This window comes from Chenopodium album, chromosome 5, assembly GCF_948465745.1.
Source record: "Chenopodium album chromosome 5, dcCheAlbu1.1, whole genome shotgun sequence".
Taxonomy (NCBI): Eukaryota; Viridiplantae; Streptophyta; class Magnoliopsida; order Caryophyllales; family Amaranthaceae; genus Chenopodium; species Chenopodium album.
In genome coordinates this window covers 73,846,565-73,868,310 of record NC_137838.1, presented here as the reverse complement: position 1 = coordinate 73,868,310, position 21,746 = coordinate 73,846,565, and the positions used below count along the sequence as shown (strand labels likewise).

Below are 21,746 nucleotides of genomic sequence, written 5' to 3'. Positions count from 1 at the left end.
TACGTGTATAGGCCATACCCATTTTGATATTTTGGAAAGTGCAAGACATTCTCCTTAGGTTTGAGCATAATTTGCTTGAAAATTTACCAATTCATGTGAATTTGTTTGAATTGACTGAAAATTTTAGTGTGTGGCACTAGTTCAATCAACTGTATGGATACTACTTTATAGTTAAGTAAAAGGTGAGGAGGCGCAGGAAGGGTTTGGAAATAGAGCACCTACAGTAACATTGAAAAAGGGTGTTGTAATTGTCCATCCTTTTTAGCAGTTTTGGCGGGATAGACAGTGGTAGCAACCAGTCACTGCCCTATTGTATGTGAGAGCAAGTTAGCTGGATGGAGCAAGAATATTAAACAAACAATAGCAACGCAAGCTGTGGTAGAATGGTAGGTGGTTTCGATAGTGGCTTGGGCAAATGTGGTAGGTGGTTTTGATAATTGCTTGTGCAAATAAATCACGATACTTGTGCAGTGGCTACGCTCATTGTTCGTCTAGAAAAGTAGTTATTGTGTGAGCTCTCGGGTTAGGCTTTGGGTCAAAAATAAACCTCAAAGGACAGTAATCTTTCTTCTAGTATATTCTCGGATACAGAGTACACATTTATCACCCCCCAGAATATGCGAATTTTTGCTGCAAAAACACGGGTACTCAGTTATCTTAGTCAACTCAGTTAGGAGGTCAAGGATTAACCGATTAATTACACATTGTCTGGTTTGAATCTAGAACATTCTTGTTTGATCACGATGCAACTGCGGATGAAAAATGAAACAACCATGTAAAACAAAAAACTATAGAATGATCATTCTTCAATTTGCTGCACATAATTCCAGTTTCACTTATATGCTCTGTACATGAATCATCAGTGCCATTGTAGAACGAGGCGAACATTAAAATGAAACAAAAGAAATGACAGCATCAGAAGACCCTACATATTTTTACCCTAGCAACAATCTGCAATGTAAACTCTGTATTATGTATATTGTCATCAATGTATACCTACAGCCAACTTCTTACCGGGACTTGAAAAATAATCCCACAGCAAAGCCCTGACAAAATGAGCAAAACACTGCAGAGACAAAAAGCAGGTTAGAAGGAAAAAAAATGGATTGTTTTCCTGTACATTTCTTGCTTGTAGTTTTATGTGTTGCTTAGTACTTTGGTCAGTTCCTCAATCATGTTCTCTTTCTTGAGTTTAGAGAAACCGCGGACCTTGAAAAACTTCAAAATTCTTTTTAGTTCTGGTACTCTCATCTTGTTCAAGAAATCAGAATCTTGAGAAAGCTTTAATGTCAAGCTTTCTTTATCATAGGAGGCCAACTCTTTTGTTTCTACATCCTCTGCAATAGCACTCTTACTTTCAACAGTATGCACATGTTCTGGACTAGAATCAAGCAGTAGAGGTATCCCTTCTGCAGCTAGAGGTGATTCCAGGCCAAACACTAATTGCTTCTGCATCTTTGCAGCCAAATCACTCCTTGCACAAAGATCAGCCCCCTTTGAAACTATCACTTCATGGGACTGAATACTAGCATTTTTGCTGCTAACTTCCTGAGGTTCTAAGAGCCTAGGGAGATTTGTGTGAGCTATGTCTCCTGGTTTTCTCTGCTGAATCACTTCAGGAAGAGAGCTAGATCCCTCATTAACCAGAAGGGCAGGTGAATTAGATTGTCCAAAGTCAGCTGCTTTTGAAGGGTTTTCCCTCTTTCCACTCCTTTGTGGCATTAGCATCAGGCTCAGGTTAGATTGTCTGACAGCTTTGACATATTTCCTCTTTACTTTCTGCCCTGATGGTTTTAGAATTGAACTTAAACTGGATTTATTTCGTTGGGATTTATTTTTTTTACCCAATTGATGATGACCTTCATCAGGATCTTCGCTTTTAAGATCTTGCGTATTGCAAAGGAAATCAGCAGCAACAAGTTGAATGCTCATATCTGTATCATCATCTTTTTCAACTTTTACAATCACTTCTGTCTTTGAAGATACAGGAGAAGAGCTACTTCCACTGTTCTTTGATCCAGTCACATATTCCTCAATTTCTCCATGATGCAAAGCTCTTGATTTTGAGTTCACACTATCATTGTAAGCCTATTGAAAGAATGCAAAAATCCAGCGAAACAATTAGAAACTACCTTGTAAAAAAGAAATCAGACTATATCACTAGAATAGCAGGTCATCTGAGCATGTTTCCGACACTTAAACATTCTGAGTCCACAAACTAATAATGCTTATTGATACAGGAAAATTAAGCCCTAAGTTTGGATGGAAGGATAAATGCTAGAGCACAATATTAGGTGTTTGCTATAGGAGAAAACCTTAAGCTGGTTGATGTAGGAAGATTAAGCCCTGAAGTCCACATAGCTTTCTTAAGTTCTGGTCTAATGAGGTCATTTAGTACAGAACATCAAATACTAGATTAGTAAGTGTTTGCTAAAGGAGAAATCCAAAGCAGCATTCCTTCTGTCTCATTTCTCACAAGTATTTATGTTTGGGTTAAGGTTGACAATTCATGCCTAACATCTTGATTTATAGAAGGAAAGTAAATAATCAATGCAGGACTCTCAACTCCCAAATGTGGCAAACAGAAAGTTCAAAAGATGGAGTCACAGCTGAAAAACCTGAGGTTATCATTGCCAAAATTAAAGGACCTAAGACCTAAAAACTGGAGATATGATGCATTTAAAGTGAAGGACAAGTTTACCTGCACACAAGCTATGAATACATTTTCCCCTGCAGGTGTGCACTCGTAAACATCATCTTTCTTTTGCCCAATCACTTCAACATTAGTCTTATTGATATCTCTAGCCTCAATGGAGTCCCTTGTTACATATCGGGTAGCATCTGAACAAGATTCTTCAGAAACAGTGGCTGCAGGCTGTTCATCCAAAGAAAACAATAAATCACTCAGACAGAAGCATGGCCAGCTGATCAAAATATTTTGGTCCATGTTAATCATGCAGTAGAAAGTAGCAATCATTTCAACATACAGTCTAGAACCAGGATCACATTAGATAAGAGTTGAAAGTCTGATAAGGTGATAGACTTTAAATAGAGAAAGTTAAAGCACCTTGCATAGCCTTTCAAATTCTATCGACAGTTCCTTGGACTCTGCACATGACTCAAAAGCTGTTTCTTTTTCCATATCAGTGTCAATTGAGCCAGAATCTATAAGCAAATTCAATTCATTAGACCTGTCTTCCACCTGTCATGGCAAAGAAAAAGCTGGTTGGTGTGTCTTCAAGCTGACTGAGGCATAAAGACAAAATAGCTGTAACATGCGGACTTGATTAGAAATAGACCAACTATTTACTTAAAGTGCAGCAAGTGCACGAAAAAGTGTCACGATCTAGCAACCTAATCCAATACCTCTTCTGTTGGAACACCCAAATGAGATGTCAAAGGTATCTATCTCAGCCCTAAAGGCAAAGTATTGTAGCATAGATGGTAGAAATATATGTTATCAAATGATGGAAATTGGACGTTATAGACCAATTACCCAGGAAAAAAATAGCATCTACATAAGTTGTCATCCACACAACTGGACTTAGTTTGCTTCAATCTGTAGTTATTATGTTGGCTTCATACAAAGTTAATTGCATGGATATTTGCTCAATACTTGTCATTGACTTATTTAAAAAAATAACGAGTATTTAACAATGATTATGTATCTTCAACTAGTGGTAGATAATGTCATACACATAAAAATGCAAGAGTTTTGTGGATACTGAAAAACATACTAATACTAACAAGAATATAATTTGAAAAAAGACAACAATCAATCAGACCTGTTCATCGGGAGAGGACAAATTCTGCTCAATTAAAGCACTAATGATGTCATAGATTCTCTCAGTTGGCACTTGGATTTTTGTTGTGCCCTTGTCATGCTCATTAAGTATTTTTTTATCTCTCGCATCCTTAATTGATTTAGACAGCATATCTATCTTTCGCTTGAAAGTAGCACAGCAGACTTCATAGGGATCCCTCTGCCCATCCGATTTAGCCCACTTCAGTTGACATTGGAGGACAGCCAATTCATCTTCAAGATCATCAATTTCAGCATCTGCTTTAGCAATCAAATATCGCAGCGCTTGCACACAAGATTTTTCATTTGCTACATCTTCTTCAATGATATCTGAAGTAATATCAAAAGAGAATCATTACTCTTAAAGGATGACAAAATCAAAAGATAACAAATACACCCTCAGCTTTTATTGAGTTGCAATAGTTTACTTTAGCACTATTTACACACTTCATTTGACTCTCTTTTATGATTAGTACTTGAGGAAAAATTATAGTCATGTGGGGTCTTGTTAGAATTGTTTCAATTTATACTTTCATAATATCAAAATTTTAGAACTTTTACATATTGATGTTTAGATTTGGCATATGTGAGAAATTATAATTTGGCAAAATTGAAATGAGAAGCATTGCAACTAAAAAGACAGAGGAACTACATAGTGCATAAAAACTAATCTGTGTACAATGTGTATATGCAGCAGTTACACTACAAAATTTGTTCAGATTCAATATATTCATCACATGTATTATCAAATATAAGCTTGAATTTATGATGAAAGACTTCAACAGCATGCGGTAAGTGAAAGAATTAGATCAAAGGCTCAAAGCTGTTATGACTGCTAGATGGGATGATTCAGAGCCAACACATATGACTATATGAGAAAGAAGAGCTAACAAACAAGACTAGAATACATTATTTACCGTATCCGTTGCCAAAGTGAAAATTATAATGCCACCCATGTCCTGCAGGATAATGTATCATAGGTATCAGATGCAATTAGTTCACCAGAGCCACAACAGTACCAGAATAAAGAGATTCAAACTCTCACCGCCAGATAAAATTCTTGGATCGAAATCCATGAAGTCAAGTAACATATGTCACACCATGCAGACAACATTAGCACCATACTTCTGCATCATCTTAACACACTATATCATCAAAGAAATCAAGAAAGAATGTGCTTCCATTAAAAAAAAGTTGATTCATTCTGTACTCAAAAAGGGAAAGTGAATCTCAGAGACTAAAAGTTAAAATCTTACATGACATTTTAACTCAGAAAGCATCTTGTTTTCCTATGATGGAAAGCTGGAGAACTGCCAAAGTATAACCACTTGGTTTGTCACAAATAAATGCAAATGGAAGACAAATTACAAATTAAAATAAACAGATATTCAATCAATGCATCATATAATCTCAAAATTCTGAATAAACATCAATCCTCATTCCTTCCGACCATAGATTAAAAAACGAACAAGGGCAAGCGTTCAAAAGATCATCACCGTACATAAGCTCAATTTAACGTAGAGCAGTAAATCCTTCTAAATTTGGTTGTAAAAGTCATACTAGTAAAAAAGAGCATATGCTTCAGAGGGACTCCTGCAGTAGCACTTAATTAAAACCTGGTCATGAACGAATTCTAGGGTTCCAAGAGAATTGTTTTTATAAATTTTCAAGTTGCAAGCACTAAATAACACCTAAGGTTTTACTAGTCAAATTTAGCTAACCTTAATCATCACAAATTCTCCTTATTTCTCAAATCAAAGATCACATGGTTCACAAGAAGCACAACTACTCGTTTATTCATCCTTTTTCGCATAAGTTCGGCCTACCCTGAACCAGGTGTCTCCTCTGCACCCTAGCATCCCCTCCATTGCCCCTAATTCCCATTCTAGCCCGATTATTATTCCACATTATCCACCCAAATTCCTCATTTAATCCAATAAACATGACTTCTTTGGTTAATTTCTTAGAAGTAATATAACCACATAACTTAACTATATCGTCAATATTAAAGTTATAATTAATAGAATCAAAATTCAACACGTTTACATCTATTCTAGGGTAATTTAGGTTAAGCTTCTTACAATAAAGATTTACTCTTCCTTACGTAAAGCTCAAAAACTTTTTCTTTAATTCATCCCAATTAATGTACATCAATTTTAAACATTAGAACATCTTCAAACTACAACAGTAAATACAAAATTCTAATCCAAAAAAATGCAAAACTATTAGATAATTCATAAAGATTAACAATTTGATCAAAATCTACAAATGCAATTCCAGCAAACATTCAATTTCACTACTTAGAATTTCTGCATGAGTAAAATTAACTGCAAATCCATCACCAAATAACAAAATTAATAAATTAATCAAACTCAAAAAGATCGGAAAATGCAGCACCAAAAATTAAACCCACTGATTTTCAGAAATTCATCAAACTACCAGCATTTTCTTAATTTCACTTCTTATAATCAATTTCTTTACCATAAAAAAAAGAAAAGAAAAATTCAGCAGTTAGTTCAAAGCGTGAAGCAATCAGCAATGGAAATTCAACAACATTAATAAAAATACAAAATGAATTAAATCGGAAAAAAAAATGAAAATTGTAAAGTCAAAATTATCAAAAATTGTAAAGAATTGAAGAAGAAAAATAAAAAGATTACCTAGGGTTTCGTGAATTTGGGGAAGAAGAAAGAAAGAGAGTGAGAAAGAGCAAAGTGAGAGTAGAAGCTGCTTGGAACTACGACTAGTGAGTGAATTTGAGAAGAAGGGTTGGCGACGTCAGATTTATAAACTGTTTTTTTTTTATTATTTAAAAAATATGTTTGAGTTTGGGGTCATTTTCTGAACACGTGGAAATAAAGGTAGTATGATGTTGGACCCACTTTATTAAATTCTTCTTCTTTAATTTATCTCCTCCCACAAGTTATGCCTTTGGATTATTTAATGAGGTAGTTCATACTTTATTAGAGTCAAGTCCTTGGGAATTTCTTGTAAAATTAATAGATAATGATACAAGTTCATTTCCTCCGTAACAATTATAATTGGGCGGGTCGGATGCAGATGATAGTATATTTACTACCACCCATGGTTTAATACTACTAACACCCATGGTTTAATACAAATGGCTTGTTTGAGAAATGAAATTCACCAAAATTGATAAGTTAAATATTACGGAGAAATACTCTATATTAGTTGTTTGATTGACACACAAAAATAAAATTACAGGAAGAAATTTCAACTTCCCACAAAACATGGATTATAGTCATTTCGTTAATTAAAATCCATGAAAATTTAAAATTTTTATATTACCATCCAAACAAACTAATGAAATTCCTAAGCTTATAACCTCTCATGGAATGCAACTTCTAAGGAATTTATTTCCTATGTTAATCAAACAAGGCCAAAGTATGAAATATTGTACCTGAATCGACAAAACATGACCCTATTATCTAAAACGAGCATAAACATAACTAATTTAAAATTGTACTCCCACCATTTCTAAAAGAATGTTAAGTTTGCCATTTTAGATGCTCTCCTTTAATAGTTATTTGGTTATATTCAAATAATTTCTTATATTTAAATAAACTAGTCGTTGGAGCACACGCGTTGCGCGTGCTCCCTCGGCGGCAAGATAAGTATGATTCGTGAAATTGTTCCTTTTTTGAGGTCTTCGTGATTTTGTTTAGGTTAAGATTATAGAGGCGTTTTAATTTATAAGTTGTTAGAAGGGGTAGTGATAAAGCTTGTAAGATAAGTAAAATTCGATTGTAATATTCGTGGTTGTATTCGGGTGTTGTAATAGCAAGGATACAAGAATTTGTAAGTACTAACAAGGAATAATGATAAAGTTTCTATGGAGATATATGTATGGAAAAACATTTGATATAAGTGAAGTTATCTAGTATTTGTTAGAATTTAATGATTTTTAAAAAAGTATACTATTGTTTTAGATATTATTTCAGAACATAATATGGTTTATTGAGTACCTAAATAATTTCGAAGAGCTTTATTTTAAAATGATTGTGATTATAAGGATTAGTAATAAGGAAATGCAATCTTAGAGGTTAAAGTTATGTAAAATGGATTAAATATAAAATATATAAAAGAATTGTATACATATTTGTTAGACTATTTAAAGTAGAAAATTTTCGAGGGGTTCTTCTATTGAAAATTATAATTGTTAGAGTTTGTAACTGATACAGTACATTTAAAGGGCTGTTTAGTGAACTAAGCTGGTTCTTGCAAAAAACTTGTTCTTGATACCCCTCATGTACTGCTTTTCTTGGAGTACCGGAGGACCTTTCAATTGGTGGATAATCTAGGACCTCCAAATAAAAATAAATAAATAAATAAATATAAATACATAAAATATAAAAAAATTAGATGCTATGACTGGGTTGTGCAAAAGTGTGTTTTTTATACTTCTCTTTTTTTGGGTGTGGGAGGGGGGATGGGTCAAAAATCTGAAGGCTACTTTCTTCTTGTTATCTCTGTACACCATGCTCTTTAATGGAAGGAACAAAACAACATATAAGCATAGTTGCCTAAGCTCGTCCTGAAATGATTAAAACAGGACAACAATAAAATATGCAAAAACCCGAGATCAAGTAAAAAATGACTGATAATGAAGTACAAAACCTGAACCAGTAGCAACAAAAAAATTATAAATTTTGTCCTCAATTGTTCAATAAAAAATTACTAAGCTCTTCAGAGACAAAGTACACAATAAAGAAGTTTAGCACTTCATAGTGTTTATACATCTACCAGCAGTCCACCAAGTACTGAAAATCATATTCATGTTCCACGGTCAGGACCTTTGTCCCGGATAAAAATACAGTTCAAAGATTACAAATATATATTTCATATATACTTGTATAGTTGTATAGGAATGGAAAACATATAGACGCATAGTTCAAAGGTCAACAACAAAGTCTTAATCTTAATGTACTTGGTAGTAACTTGCAAGTGCAAATCCACCAACTCTACAAAATTTTAGCTTAGTTTAAGAGCATAACAGCAGTCATAATATAGTATCTAAATAACTGCAAGATATACACTCATAAGCTTTTGGCCAACTATCAGCATCTGCAATATGATGAGATGAAATAATGCAGACTGACATTTAAGATAAGAGTTCCCAATGAATGAACCAACCTCCATGTTCTACCCATGAAAGCAAGACAAAGCCTGTTGTAAACAAAAAAGATATAGTAAGCACGGAAAAAGATCAGGCACTACTTTTCATTTTGATCAGAGAAACTTTGATTTCTAGTGTATGCCAATAGAGTTGTACCAATATTTGAAAAGTCGCTTCAAATGGTTACACTATCAAGACTTATCTTACTGTGGTGGTGGTGGTGGTGGTGGTGGTGGTGGTGGTGGTGGTGGAGGGGTATGTGTAGAAAGGGAGGGATGCCCTAGATTCCTAAACATCATCATCCATGGATTAGAAGCCAATATAAAGACCTTTACTTTAGCAAAAGAAATTTCAGGATCATCAGTTTACATGTTGACATTCACTGGTAATTATTCTTTCTAAAGTGACAAAGCATGCCAATTATGTACCAACAAGTAGCAACTCAAAATTTACCAATGTAGAACACTTAACTTATAATGAGGTAAGCAGAGAAGAGAAAAAGGCTCAAACCTATCACACGCTCCTGGTAGTGAAGGCTCAACATTAGAAGGAAGACCAAAGACAACCCAGAATAGTTGCAAAGCCAAATCAAAAAGATCAAAACTTTATCTCCAAGAAAACAATTATAATCAAAAGTAGTTTATAATCCAAGAAGCATAAAAATCAAAAGTTCAAAACTTTATCACCCAAAAAGCATATAATATAATCAAAAAATCAAAACTTTATCAGCTAATAAACTTATAATCATTCAATTTAACCCAAAATCAAAACTTTATCATATAGAAAACTAATCATTCAATTCAATCCAAAAAATGAAGTGGGATACCTCAGGAGAGAGACGCTTGCAGTGACCACACTAAGGAGCGTGGAAATCAACGTAGACATAATCAAAAGAAGAAATGGTTTAACCAAAGTTTTTTGCAAAAACCAGCTTAGTTCACTAAACAACCCTTTAAATTTACTGCAAAACAAGTTATTGAGCTATCTAGGAACTTCGGGCTTAAATATAAGTTATGGTATCGCTTACACTTCATTTTATCTTTGTCAGGAGTTCTAGGGTGAAAGACACTCAATGATCGAACAAACTCTCCAAACTCAATGCAGCCATTGTGGTTGACATCAAAGAGATCAAACATCTGCAATTATGCAATTAACCGAGTAAGTAAGGCTGTGGCAAAAGGCTGTGATACATTTTAAGTCAGTACAACAGTCTGGGAAGTGCATATAACAAAAACAGTAGTGAATTAGTAATTTGTCAGCATATGCAAGGCCCTAGATAGTAATAAAATCCACCATATAATATCAGTCTGACTGCCAAAACGACACGTGACACCTAGCAATCAGTGAATCAGATCATACAATGATATTTCCACAGTTCAAATTGCTAAAAGGTTGTCCAGTTTTCTGAATTCTGAAGTAATATAACTTCAAGAGTTCATACTTAATAAACACTGCTCAACTTATCTTGTAAGGCAAAAAATACTTCAGTATTATGTAAACTGAAGGAAAAAGAACAAGTGAACAACTATAGATCGGAAATTCTTGCATGAAATATGGGACATCAGCATCTAACAACAAAAAGGAAACACATACTCTGTCAAGAAAAAGGCTTCTCTTCATACTATTCTTAAATAATACAAGTTGAAGTTCTTCCTGATCATCATAATTGATAATTGTATTAGAATAAAGAAACAATAATAACTTGATATAGCAATAATATAATACATAACAACTCTTCATTTGCTACCATATAAAACAGATTATCACTTATACATCAAGGATATTTATATACCTTTTGAATAAAACCATCTTTGACAACAGAGTTGCTGAGTTTATTGAATAAGTCATATAAAAGATCCACTTCATCCTCAGTAACTGCAACACAAAACAATCAATAAATTATCAAATTATAAATATTTATTTTGTCTAAAATATTTAGGTAATTTTGGGCATAGCTTCTTTATTTAATTTATAAAAAAAAAAACCGAAAAAGAAGTATGTAACATTACTTTTGTGAAAGAAAAAGAAAAACCTTTCAAAAAATATGGAATAAAAAGATCATATTTTGTACCAAAAATCAAAATATTGTGCCAAATATTTCAGAAGTACCAACTCCGAGTCCAACATAATTTCTTAGTTATGGCACACATATATAAGAGTACAAGTCTTCTACTTATAAAAGTAATGCAAAATTTACCTTTTTTCATCTTCGATATTCCCATCTTCAGTTTGATTTTCCTCGTCCATTTCCTCATCGTCTTCATTGTCCACTTCCAGAAAATATTACTATTGTCAGGATCTTCTGTTGCTTCACAAGACAACTACAAATGGCACAAGGCTCAAACCAGGCAGGCTAAAATGAATAAAAACTTACATCATCTTCAGTGACTGGTTCTCCAGGAACAGTTAAAGGAATTGGCTCAGGCTCCAGCTCTTTTTAATAAATTTTCTTCATCTCTTCTGCAACAGCTTGTGCCAAGGAGTCCTAAAATGCTCATCGATTAAAATTAAGTAAACGTTTGATGTGGTTAAAATCGCAAGACAATAAGAGATATTGGGTAATAACTAATAACCTTGTGACTCTCATCCTCTGGATTAAAAGAGCATCCTTGAGGCTCAACTTCAACTGTTGGAATTTGTGAAGGTTTACCTTTCTGTAAATCAAACAATTCATAATGGACACCAGTCAGACAAGGGAGCTAGATCATACGCAACCAGATATAAAAAGAATCAAGTAATAGACTCTGTGCATCAAATATATATCTAAAATCAAGGGATCTCATCAGAGACTTTGACCCAAAGATCAACAGAAAAGATATCCAAATTTGACAAGCCAAATACTTTACATAACATGTGTAACAGTGTAAGCACCTTTTAATGGGAAATAAATAATCAAATGTCTACATACTTAAGGATGGGAAGCACAATAAGCGGACTGAATCATTAGATGATTAGGTTAGCACAATTCTATTCAAAATGACAATCAAATAAAGAAGCAGGAACATTAAAGTATTTGAATACCAAGTTTCATACCCTAATTTGCAGCCAATGACCTGTTTTTCTAAGATATCAAATATTTTACTAATTATGATTGACTAAAAAAAGAAGATTGGATGATGCCTAAAATAATCGAAAACCAATTGAACAAATAAAGACAAAAAAATCGAAAACAAATCGATCAAATAAACCCCAAAACAATCGAAAGCCAATCGACCAAATAAAGTCAAAAAATCGAAAACAAATCGATCAAATAAACCCCAAAATAATCGAAAACCAATCGACCAAATAAAGCCAAAAAATCGAAAACAAATCGATCAAATAAACCCCAATAAAAACGAAGCGATTTTGCTGAAATCACCCACAAAGATTCAACCAAAAAAATTCGAATACACATTGAACATATCGAAAACAACAGGAACATATATGCAAAAATCCACGACAATCAAACCCAAAAATTTGAAACTAAATCAAGAGAGAGAAACAAGATCGAACCTGATAAATGTGACGATGGGAAAGTCATCTTCCAAACCTCGGACGCTGAGAAGAATCGAAGCCCCATCGTCAAAAGCGATGATCGGTGGTCTTGAGTTGCTGAATTTTTCTCTCTCTAGGTTTCTCTCTCCTTGCTTAATCAAATGCTCTGACCCTTTCCTTATGAGATGAAAACAGAGAGAGGGAAGTCGGTCTAGAAGCAAGGGGCCCACTCTCAATTACAGCTATCACAAAAGGCAATTGATTAAGCAAGGGCAATTCATTAATTATAAGGGCATCTATGTAATAGCACCAGAAATTACTATTCATAAGCTACAGTATTTAGTTTTGCACTTTTATAATGGTTATGGATAATTATTAATCTACATATTTCACTCAAACATACATACTTTGTATTTTTCATTGCATCTATCCACACTATCAAGATATTTGCATACTCCCAATGTAACTATTCTTATTTACAAAAATATTTACATATTCCCAATGGTCCTATTTTTCAAAGTTAATTTAATACCTTAATAATAGTTACTCCCTCCATCCTCTGATAGTCACTTTTGCCATTTTTGGTGACTCAAAATGTTAGTCACATTTGCTTTTTTCTAGTACCATTAATATTATTTTTTTACCAAAATTCTCTAACATTTGCAAAAATATTTGTGCAAATTTAACTTTCCCATGTAAATTTTACTTTCCCATGTACTTTAATTACTTTTTCTCTCCATTTTTTTGCATACCCAATGTAATTTTACTTTTTCAATGTACTTTCTTTAATTCTCCTTAATTCCCGTGATTTTTCTTCAAAAGTAACTATCAATCGGGGACGAAAGGAGTAATATATATACTCCATATTTGATATATGTGACATTTAATCATTACTTTTGTAGTGCGTTTCTGGTGTGGCCAGCCGCACGGTGTGGCAAGGTGCCACATTAGTAACCCCTAAAGTAACCCCTCGAAGTAACCCCTGAAGTAACCCTTAAATTAACCACTGTTTAGTAACCCCTAGGGTAACCCCTGAAGTAACCCCACTAGTAACCCCTAAAGTAACCCCTGTCTAGTAACCCTCGAAGTAACCCCGAAAAAACCCCCGAAGTAACCCCACTAGTAACCCCCGGAGTAACCTCTGTCTAGTAACCCCCGAAGTAACCCTTGAAGTAACCCCTGTCTAGTAACCCCCGAAGTAACCCCTGAAGTAACCCATCTAGTATCCCTTGAAGTAACCCCTGTCTAATAACCCCTCTAGTAACCCCTAAAGTAACCCCTGGTTGAATCTATTAACCCCTAACCGGATATGATAACCCCTGACCTAACCATCAATTCCATCGATAAAGCCGCCACAAAACCACCAATTCCAACCACCACAACAAACGACCACCACCCATTCCAACCAAAAAGGATCAAAACAAACTATAAATCAATTTGGTGTATGAAGCATATGATGTCTACTAATGTAGAAATTACAGATCTAGGATTTGATGATTGCCTACTTTTTGTGCCTGAACAAATGGCGAGTTCTTCGCTTACTCCTCCGCAAAAACAACAAATTTCAATGAGATAATGATAAAATAAAAATCCTCTACAAAAACATCAAACTAAAATCAATGAGAGATCATGATAAAATCAAAACCGATCATCAATGCAATCAAATTGGCTAATTAGGGAAGACTGAGATGATGATAGGAGAGAGAAAATAATAATTTGGTGATGATGGTGCCAATGACAGCGAAACCGACTAGAAAAGGCCAGATACGATTCCATTTTTCTTGAAGAATTTCGCTGAAAATGATGATTAGGGAAGATGAAGAAGAAGAGTGGAGGTGTTTTGCTGCCATTGCTGTAAGATAGGAGAGAGAAAGTGAGCAAAAGGAAGGGGAAATACAGTAGAAGTGGGAAAATAAAAAAAAAATAAAAAAAATGTGGCTAAAATGTGTATGAAAGTTTGTGTTACTTTTGACTATCTTATTTTCCTTATAATTAACCTTGTAAAATCACCAAATATCACATTCTTTGAAATAGAGAAAGTATCTAACAAAATACGAAGTAGTAATCTAAAAATAAGTTTTGGAAAATTTTAGGTTATTTTTGGGAGCTTTGAGTTTCATAAGTTTAGGTGTCAAATTTGTGTCAAGAACATTACTTAGTTACTTGAACTTGTCTAATTTGTGTCAAGAACATTGCTCAGTTCTCTACTTTTAAGTTTTAACTTGTTGGCTAAGGCTCTTTATAATTCTCTTATATTGTGTTAACTTCATGGTTGTCGTACTTTGTTCATACATTTTAAATGGGCCGGGCTAGGCTTACTGGCCCATGGACAAGCTCGTCCTATTTAGGATTAGGCTTGATACGGCCCGTCCCATTCCATATAAAGCCTTGTTTGGCCCGACCCAGCCCGTTGAACAGGTCTAGTTGTCAAGTAGGATAAAAACTTTTAGTTGAATAAAAACTATATCTTTTCTACAAAAAATCAATAACGACATAATACTAAAACAGACACCAGAAATGACACGTGTCATTTCTTGGTGCTTTTATTTTACCTCTAACACTCATCTTTTTAGTATTTCAGTTCATTCCTTATATAAAAATATTCACTATATTTTGATTGAAATATTTCATCCCTTATTCAAAATAATCTTTATACATGTATATTAAGTTTATAATTTTAATATATTCTGATTGTAATATTTTATTTATTTATTGAGCTATTTCAATTCATTCCTTATATTAAATACTAGTTTTGTGCCCCGTGCGATGCCCGGGTTGTTTATGAAGTCGATTTAAATCTCTATACAACGTGGCGCGACACTCAAATTTTATTTTATTGAAAATAAAACTCTAAATTAATAATTTTATCCTAAAATTCTATCCAAATTTGATTTATAATAGAATTCTAACAAACTTTTTTATCTCAGTGTATTTAAATCTATCCAACGTGGCGCGACACTTGGCGAAAAGTTAGAATGCCAAGTGTCGCTGTCTCGCGACCTGACTAAAAGTTTAGCTTTATATATTAGTTATATGATATAATTCTATTTTGATTGAAATATTCGTCCCTTACTTAAAACCATCTTTTTATATGTATATTAAGTTTACATATGATACATATTAATTTCACAATAGGATGAAATATTAGAATAATGATTCTATATCGTATTATCGTATAGTCATTATAATATTTTTACTATATACGTAGTATATCATATTACCATGCATTATACTAATTATTACTCATTGTGATATTCATTAATATAGAATATCAATGCATAAGATCTAGCGATTTAGCCTACAAAGCTACAATGATTCTATACCGTATTGTCATTGTAATATTTTTACTATGCCATATTACCATGCAATGGATTGTATTATTTATTAGTCATTGTAATATTCTTTGTTATAAAATATCACTGCATAGATCTAGACTAAACCAGCCAGAAACTTTTTTAAGGGCCTGTTTACATTTATTTAATTTCAGTTCAGTTCAGCTCCAATCAGTTCAGTTCAGTTCAGTTCAGCTCAGCTCCAATCAGTTCAGTTCAGTTCAACTCTTAATTTCCCTCTCTCATAAAATATTTATTTCAGCTCAATTCAATTCAGTTCAGTTCAGTTCAGCTCTAATCAGTTCAGTTCAGTTCAGTTCAGCTCCAATCAGTTCAGTTCAGCTCTAATCAGTTCAATTCAATTCAGCTCCAATCAGTTCAGTTCAGTAAATGTGAACAGACCCTTAATTAAATCAAATCAACATTCTTTATATTAAGCAAATTATATATCATGCACAAGATTTATCTTAATAGGCTACTAGAATGTTCTTTAATATTATGTATATACGTTAAGAAAATCAAATCAATAATCTTTACATTAAGGTAATCTAATATCACGCACAAGGATTACCTAAGCAAGCTACTATATATTCTTTACATTGAGTAATTCAAATCAACAATCTTTATTACGTAGTAATAAAATAAATAAATAAATAAAATAAAATAAAATAAAAAAAACAAAGCCATTTTTAATGTTCATATATATGCTATTATACCTTTGTAATTTCTACTCATCTTCAATTCATAATTATATTCTTATGATAAAATTCTCATACTACTAAACAAATGTTGTTTATCTATCTTTATGATATATTAGCAACTGCATGTCAATTCAACAAAAGATGGCAAACCAATTAACATGCATGATCACTTCTTAGTTAGAGGATTTGCAATAATTACTACAATTTTTTTGGACCTTAATATAACATTGCTATCGCATACAATTTTTTAAAAAATATTCTAGGAAAAATATTTTGAAGTATTACTTTATGGAATAGGTATGCAGGTTAAATGGAAAATTATTTGAATGTGCATGCGAGGTGTCAGTTATACTATAGTATAATTCGCAAAAATAAAGAATTGTAAAGGGATTGGTGATCAACTACCTTTATTCACCATTCTACTTTATTTATCTTTTCACTCAATTATTTCACGAGTTTATGTTTACATTTTGTATGATCAATTATCATAAATAAATTAGGTCTTCAATATTTTGTTCAATATCTTTTTGTTTGTTATATATAATAGGATTATTAATGTACAATTTGTTTTAGACTTACCATGTATGTCACGGGTCCTAAACTAGTTATCTAATAATCAAGTACGAGTAATATAAGAAGTTTATTTATACAAGGAGACTAAATATGGGAAAACAGAAACTATAATGTGAGAATTTTTTAAAATTAAAACATCACAATTTAAGAAAACCATCATAGAAACCAGCAATTACTCTGAACCAACAAGTACATATACAAGAATAAACACACGTCCACCCTTATAACACTTCTTTGCATTTTAAGATCAGGGAACTTCACTTTGGATTTAACTATCAAATTTCCACTCTTTAAACCACAAAGGAATACACATTAATCAAGCTAATTGGACGATGGATGCCCAAAGCCACATAAAAGGTACCTCCAAATTTTTCTGAAGAATCAGAAAAATGGCAAATTAGTCCATTTCAGGAACTAATGATGAATGCATCACAATACAAATTTAAACCTGATGTTGTTTCTATATTATAATTTCCAATAGTGACTTTCTAATATGCTTCATAGTTGAACGAACCTGAAAAATACTTTGGAAATCATGATGAAGGCACAGTTTGGGAAAGCTTCCGGGTTTAAATACTTTGGAAAATCCTACATATATGATGCAATATGAAAAATCGAAGCTTAAAATCATGGAAACAAATATACAAATGATCATATCTATTGAAAACATACAAATCAGCAAACTCAAATAGCAGTACACAATATAGGATTTAGTACATAACAAAACACACAGTTATTGTCAATTGGTCACAGGCTGAACTTGCAACTGTGTACAAGACTATTTGCAAGGGAATCCAGACTGAAATAAGCACCTTGACAATATAAACGTCGAAATCAAGATATAATATGTAGACACAAATAATATTAAACCCTATGATCCATGGCAAGATGTGAAATGAAAAATGAAACCAAATTGATAAACCAGAACAAGGTTTCTAACAAATGCTCACATTGCTCTACTTAATGCAGTAAATGACCTATCACTACTTAACCCTGGTTTCACTACTGAAGAAGTGAAGAGTACTGATCATATTCTTAGTCCACAACACAACAGTCTGCAACACTTCATGCAGCCAAATACTGATGTAGGAAACCAGTAATTACATCAAGTGTTACCTTAGTAACATAACAGCTTCGTAGTTGCACTCCAGAAGACCATCTGACCAGAATTTTATGTTTACAAGAATATTGAAATTAAGATAACATTTCAAACAAGATTATCCTTTGATTTTGCTACAAATAACAAATGGTAGTTGAACCACTTTGTGATCAAATCTACAATAAAACAGATGGAAGATTCACAAAATATTTATAAAACCAAGAACAAAATCCATATACATTGCCAGCTCAGGATAGCAAAGTTCAGCTAAACTGTCTTATAATTCGAGAGACAATCAGCTAAGCTTTATTCACTGATTTGCAGTACCACATCCTAAAAGACTTAGAAAGGGATAACAACAGAATGACAAATGTATGTATCAACACCAGCAACTATATATCACGATGTATGTATCTCTACAAGAGCAACTGATTTTCGCAATGTATGTACCTACAGTAGCAACTAATTTCCACAATGTATGTACCTCCGCAATGTATGTATCCAACCCAAGTAACTAAGCTTCTCAGCAAAGACTTCCATCTGCTGTTTTCAAATTTTCACAATGTATGTATCAACACCGTCATCCATCCTCTTCCCTTCCAGTTACAGCAAGAGGTGACACAAGGCTTTGAACATATTCCACTACACTCACTTTGTCCTCAAAATTAGGAACCAAAAGAGTTTCTGGAGGATCGCGACTGAAGTCAGCAAGCATTAGCTCATCCCTAGACTTGAAAACCAAAACCCATTCAGACTTTGTAAATCCAAAAAAATCGCGACAATAATAATCATCCAATCTTTGATGAAACAACTTGGTCCATGATTCCTGCACTCCATATTCTTTCATCATGCACATCTCTACTACATCTCCATCCTCATAAATTCCCCAAGCACACAAGCAATCATTCAAACAGCACAAACTAAAAGAAAAATTTACACCTTCCCCAAAATTGGCATGAGGCAATTCCATCTTTGTAAACCCCCCCTGAGTAGCCAAATCAAAGACAAGAATACACTTATCCTGTCCTATTGCAATACCCCAATGCAAAGTTTCTTTCAGCAGTACTCCAATTCTATTAACCCAGTAATCTTGCAATACCAGCCTATTTTCCTGATCTTTTCGCGGTGTTTCTGTAGTTTTCCATTCTCGGGTTTTAAGCGAGTATACAAAGGCAACTGACTCGGGACGAGTTAAGCACTGAGGAAACTTAATGGCAACAATGTAGTAATCCTTATGAGATGAAACATAACCAAACCCAAAACTAAGGTTTTCATATGTCAATTGTTCATTAGGAACATGAAGTCCTTGAGGATGTTGAATTTCAATAAAAGCATGATGACCAAGAACAGGATTATAAACCACAAAACGAAAATCAGAATTAAAACAATAATCAGGAACCAACAAAGCTAAACCCTTACAAGAATCAACCAAAGAATTGAAAGGTGAATTATTAGGTTTGCTGAAATCAAGATTATCGGAAGCAATTATACGAGTATTACGGCCAAATCTGCTGAAAACAAGATTGAAATCTTCATAATCAAGATTGAAATCTCCATAATCAAGAGCCTCAAAGTTGCTAGAATAGTCAAGGGTAAGAACAGACCTCGAGGAGAGAGAAGATAAGTGGGTAAAATGGGTTTTGGCGAATTGGGGAGTTGAGATGACCGACCTCCATTTTGTAGAGACGGATTTGAATCGGAAAAGAGATTTGACGGGAAGTCTTGGGAGGATTTCACAGAGTATGATGTCCTCCAGAATGTCTGAAAACTGGGTTTTCGCGGCGGGTTTCTGCGGCGGAGAAGACATGGAGGTGGGATTTTGAGGCGGCGATTGCGGCGGTGAAGACATGGAGTTGGGGTTTCCGGCGGCGATTATGGCGGAGAGAGGAAATGGTGGTGGTTTTGGCGGCAACACTTTTGTTTGAAATCACTGAAGAAGTGACTCAAGAGTACGAACTACGAAGGTGTATTAACAAGTGACTTTTTCATTTTTTTTTATACTGTGGAATACTCGATACAGCCTAAGGACTACGGAGTACTCCGTAATTAATTACGGAGTATCCACTTAGAGGAAGATGTTGAGGTGCGAGGTTCGATCCTTATCAATAATTAATCTCACCCTCTAGGACATTACCTGTTACTCTGTTAGGTATCTCAACTTTCTGTGATAGGAGCCTTTGTTTGGGTCTGATTGATTTTGTTATGTCAAAAATAAAAGGAAAAATACATTTTAATAATCCCAACTATTAGCGATTTACTTCCAATAATCCCAACTAAGGTTTATTATCTAATAATCCCAACTATGCTATGAGTTTTCCTCCAGCAGTCCGAGTAACCGGGTACCTGCTGAAGTGGTAAATGTTTTTTTTTTTAATTCCACTTGTCGTCACGTGGTTGGTCTAGAAAAAAAAAATAAAAAAAGAGAAAAAAAAACCCAGACACCCCGGCCACTCCCTTCTCCACCTTCCCCCACCGTAAAACCATTAGTCCAACCCCTGACCCCCCTCGGAAACCGGCCAGCCGCCCCCTAAAACGGCCGGCCGACCCCTCCCAAGTCCCAACCCCCCAAAACCAACACAACCGCAATCAACCACCTGCAAACCAACACCTCAAGCTTAGTGAGAGCCGAGAACTCTGACGGAATTATAGCACCGGAATTTCACCGCCATAAACCACCTGCAAATCAACACCGCCACTCACCGCAATCTCAACCCCCAGAAACTTGCATCAATGGCGGACACAACTCGAATCCCAATCTCAAGCCTCGCAAAACCCCACCCCCGATCTACCACCGTTTCGAATCCCAGGCCAATCTCTCACCATTTCAACTTCTGTCCTCAAATTCTTCATTCCTCGCCGCCGAAACTCCTTCGACGATGTCACTTCCATGGTCGTCACCACTCACCAGCCTCGACTCTTGAATCAACGACTATGCTGATTTGGTCTGCTAATTAAAGTAATCCCGCTGGCCGTTGTGTTGGATTTGGGGGTTGGGATGGGTCTGGCGGCTCTTTAAGGGTGTTAAGGTGGCGGCGGCTGGTTCCAGGTGGGGTAAGGCCGTAAGGGGTTGGGATGAGGGGTTATACGGTGGGGGAAGGGGAGATGGGAGTGGCTGGGGATTTGCGTTTTTTCTTTTCTTTTTTTTTTTTAAATTTTGAACCAATCATGTATCGACACGTGTCATGGTTACCTCTTATAATAGGTCGTTGACTCTTCGTTGACCGGTTGGGACTGCTAGAGGAAAACTCATAGCATAGTTGGGATTATTAGATAATAAAACTTAGTTGGGATTATTGAAAGTAAATCGCTAATAGTTGGGATTATTAAAGTGAATTTTTCCTAAAAAAAAACCTCTTGAGACTAGGAGGGAAGCTCTAATCACTTGAGTTATCCCTCACTCTTTACAGCGTTTGTAACAGACATATAAACTACACATCATAAATTCATAACAAACTCGAAATTAATCTTTCTACTTGGGTACTTAAATAGGGTAAATACTACACATACAATTGTTGTATGTGGGTCCTACATACAACAACAATTATTTTACTAATTAAAAAATTCTACTACGTTACTAAAAAAATATATTAGGTCATCAAGAAATATAAGTTTATTACTAGAGATAATA

The 21,746-nt window shown here is 34.3% G+C and overlaps 3 protein-coding genes across 10 annotated transcripts; all 3 read right to left on the bottom strand.

The window, feature by feature from the left end:
• Positions 1-786: 786 nt before the first annotated feature.
• LOC145631036 (uncharacterized) lies at positions 787-6,728 on the bottom strand. 2 transcript variants are annotated; one of them, XM_081683142.1, is made up of 8 exons: positions 6,463-6,728; positions 5,059-5,112; positions 4,848-4,947; positions 4,720-4,761; positions 3,786-4,132; positions 3,068-3,202; positions 2,702-2,875; positions 787-2,088 (listed from the first exon to the last, which is right to left on the bottom strand). In XM_081683142.1, exons 3-8 carry the CDS (start codon positions 4,891-4,893, stop codon positions 1,138-1,140), a joined length of 1,695 nt encoding a protein of 564 aa, XP_081539268.1. In that variant the 5' UTR covers positions 4,894-4,947; positions 5,059-5,112; positions 6,463-6,728; the 3' UTR covers positions 787-1,137. The 2 variants fall into 2 exon arrangements, with proteins under 2 accessions (XP_081539268.1, XP_081539267.1); XM_081683141.1 differs by having other exon boundaries at positions 4,848-4,929.
• A 1,917-nt stretch (positions 6,729-8,645) lies between these two features.
• Positions 8,646-12,593, bottom strand: LOC145632276 (calcineurin B-like protein 4). 7 transcript variants are annotated; one of them, XR_014112544.1, is made up of 8 exons: positions 12,432-12,591; positions 11,513-11,593; positions 11,314-11,424; positions 11,137-11,225; positions 10,732-10,814; positions 10,533-10,592; positions 9,096-10,075; positions 8,646-8,989 (listed from the first exon to the last, which is right to left on the bottom strand). XR_014112544.1 is itself a non-coding variant. In XM_081684607.1 (8 exons), coding segments are annotated over exons 3-8 (348 nt in total). In that variant the 5' UTR covers positions 11,319-11,424; positions 11,513-11,593; positions 12,432-12,592; the 3' UTR covers positions 8,646-9,225. The 7 variants fall into 7 exon arrangements, 4 of the variants coding, with proteins under 4 accessions (XP_081540733.1, XP_081540732.1, XP_081540731.1 ...); XR_014112545.1 differs by having other exon boundaries at positions 9,450-10,075; XM_081684607.1 differs by having other exon boundaries at positions 8,646-9,227; positions 9,967-10,075; positions 12,432-12,592.
• A 6,105-nt stretch (positions 12,594-18,698) lies between these two features.
• LOC145633142 (F-box/kelch-repeat protein At3g23880-like) lies at positions 18,699-19,967 on the bottom strand. Its single transcript, XM_081685424.1, has one exon. The coding sequence runs from the start codon at positions 19,965-19,967 to the stop codon at positions 18,699-18,701; it is 1,269 nt and encodes a 422-aa protein (XP_081541550.1).
• Between the last annotated feature and the right edge of the window lie 1,779 nt (positions 19,968-21,746).

Excerpts from the sequence above, each read along its gene's own strand:
- LOC145631036 (XM_081683142.1), bottom strand. The coding sequence starts at position 4,893 with ATGTTACTTGACTTCATGGATTTCGATCCAAGAATTTTATCTGGCG. Across the intron at positions 4,133-4,719 it reads TCACTTTGGCAACGGATACG|ATATCATTGAAGAAGATGTA; the intron begins GTAAATAATGTA and ends ATATTACTTCAG. Across the intron at positions 2,876-3,067 it reads AATTTGAAAGGCTATGCAAG|CCTGCAGCCACTGTTTCTGA; the intron begins GTGCTTTAACTT and ends TTGGATGAACAG.
- LOC145632276 (XM_081684604.1), bottom strand. Across the intron at positions 10,815-11,136 it reads AATATCGAAGATGAAAAAAG|TTACTGAGGATGAAGTGGAT; the intron begins GTAAATTTTGCA and ends TTTGTGTTGCAG. Across the intron at positions 10,076-10,532 it reads GAAGCCTTTTTCTTGACAGA|ATGTTTGATCTCTTTGATGT; the intron begins GTATGTGTTTCC and ends GCATAATTGCAG.
- LOC145633142 (XM_081685424.1), bottom strand. The coding sequence starts at position 19,967 with ATGTCTTCACCGCCGCAATCGCCGCCTCAAAATCCCACCTCCATGTCT.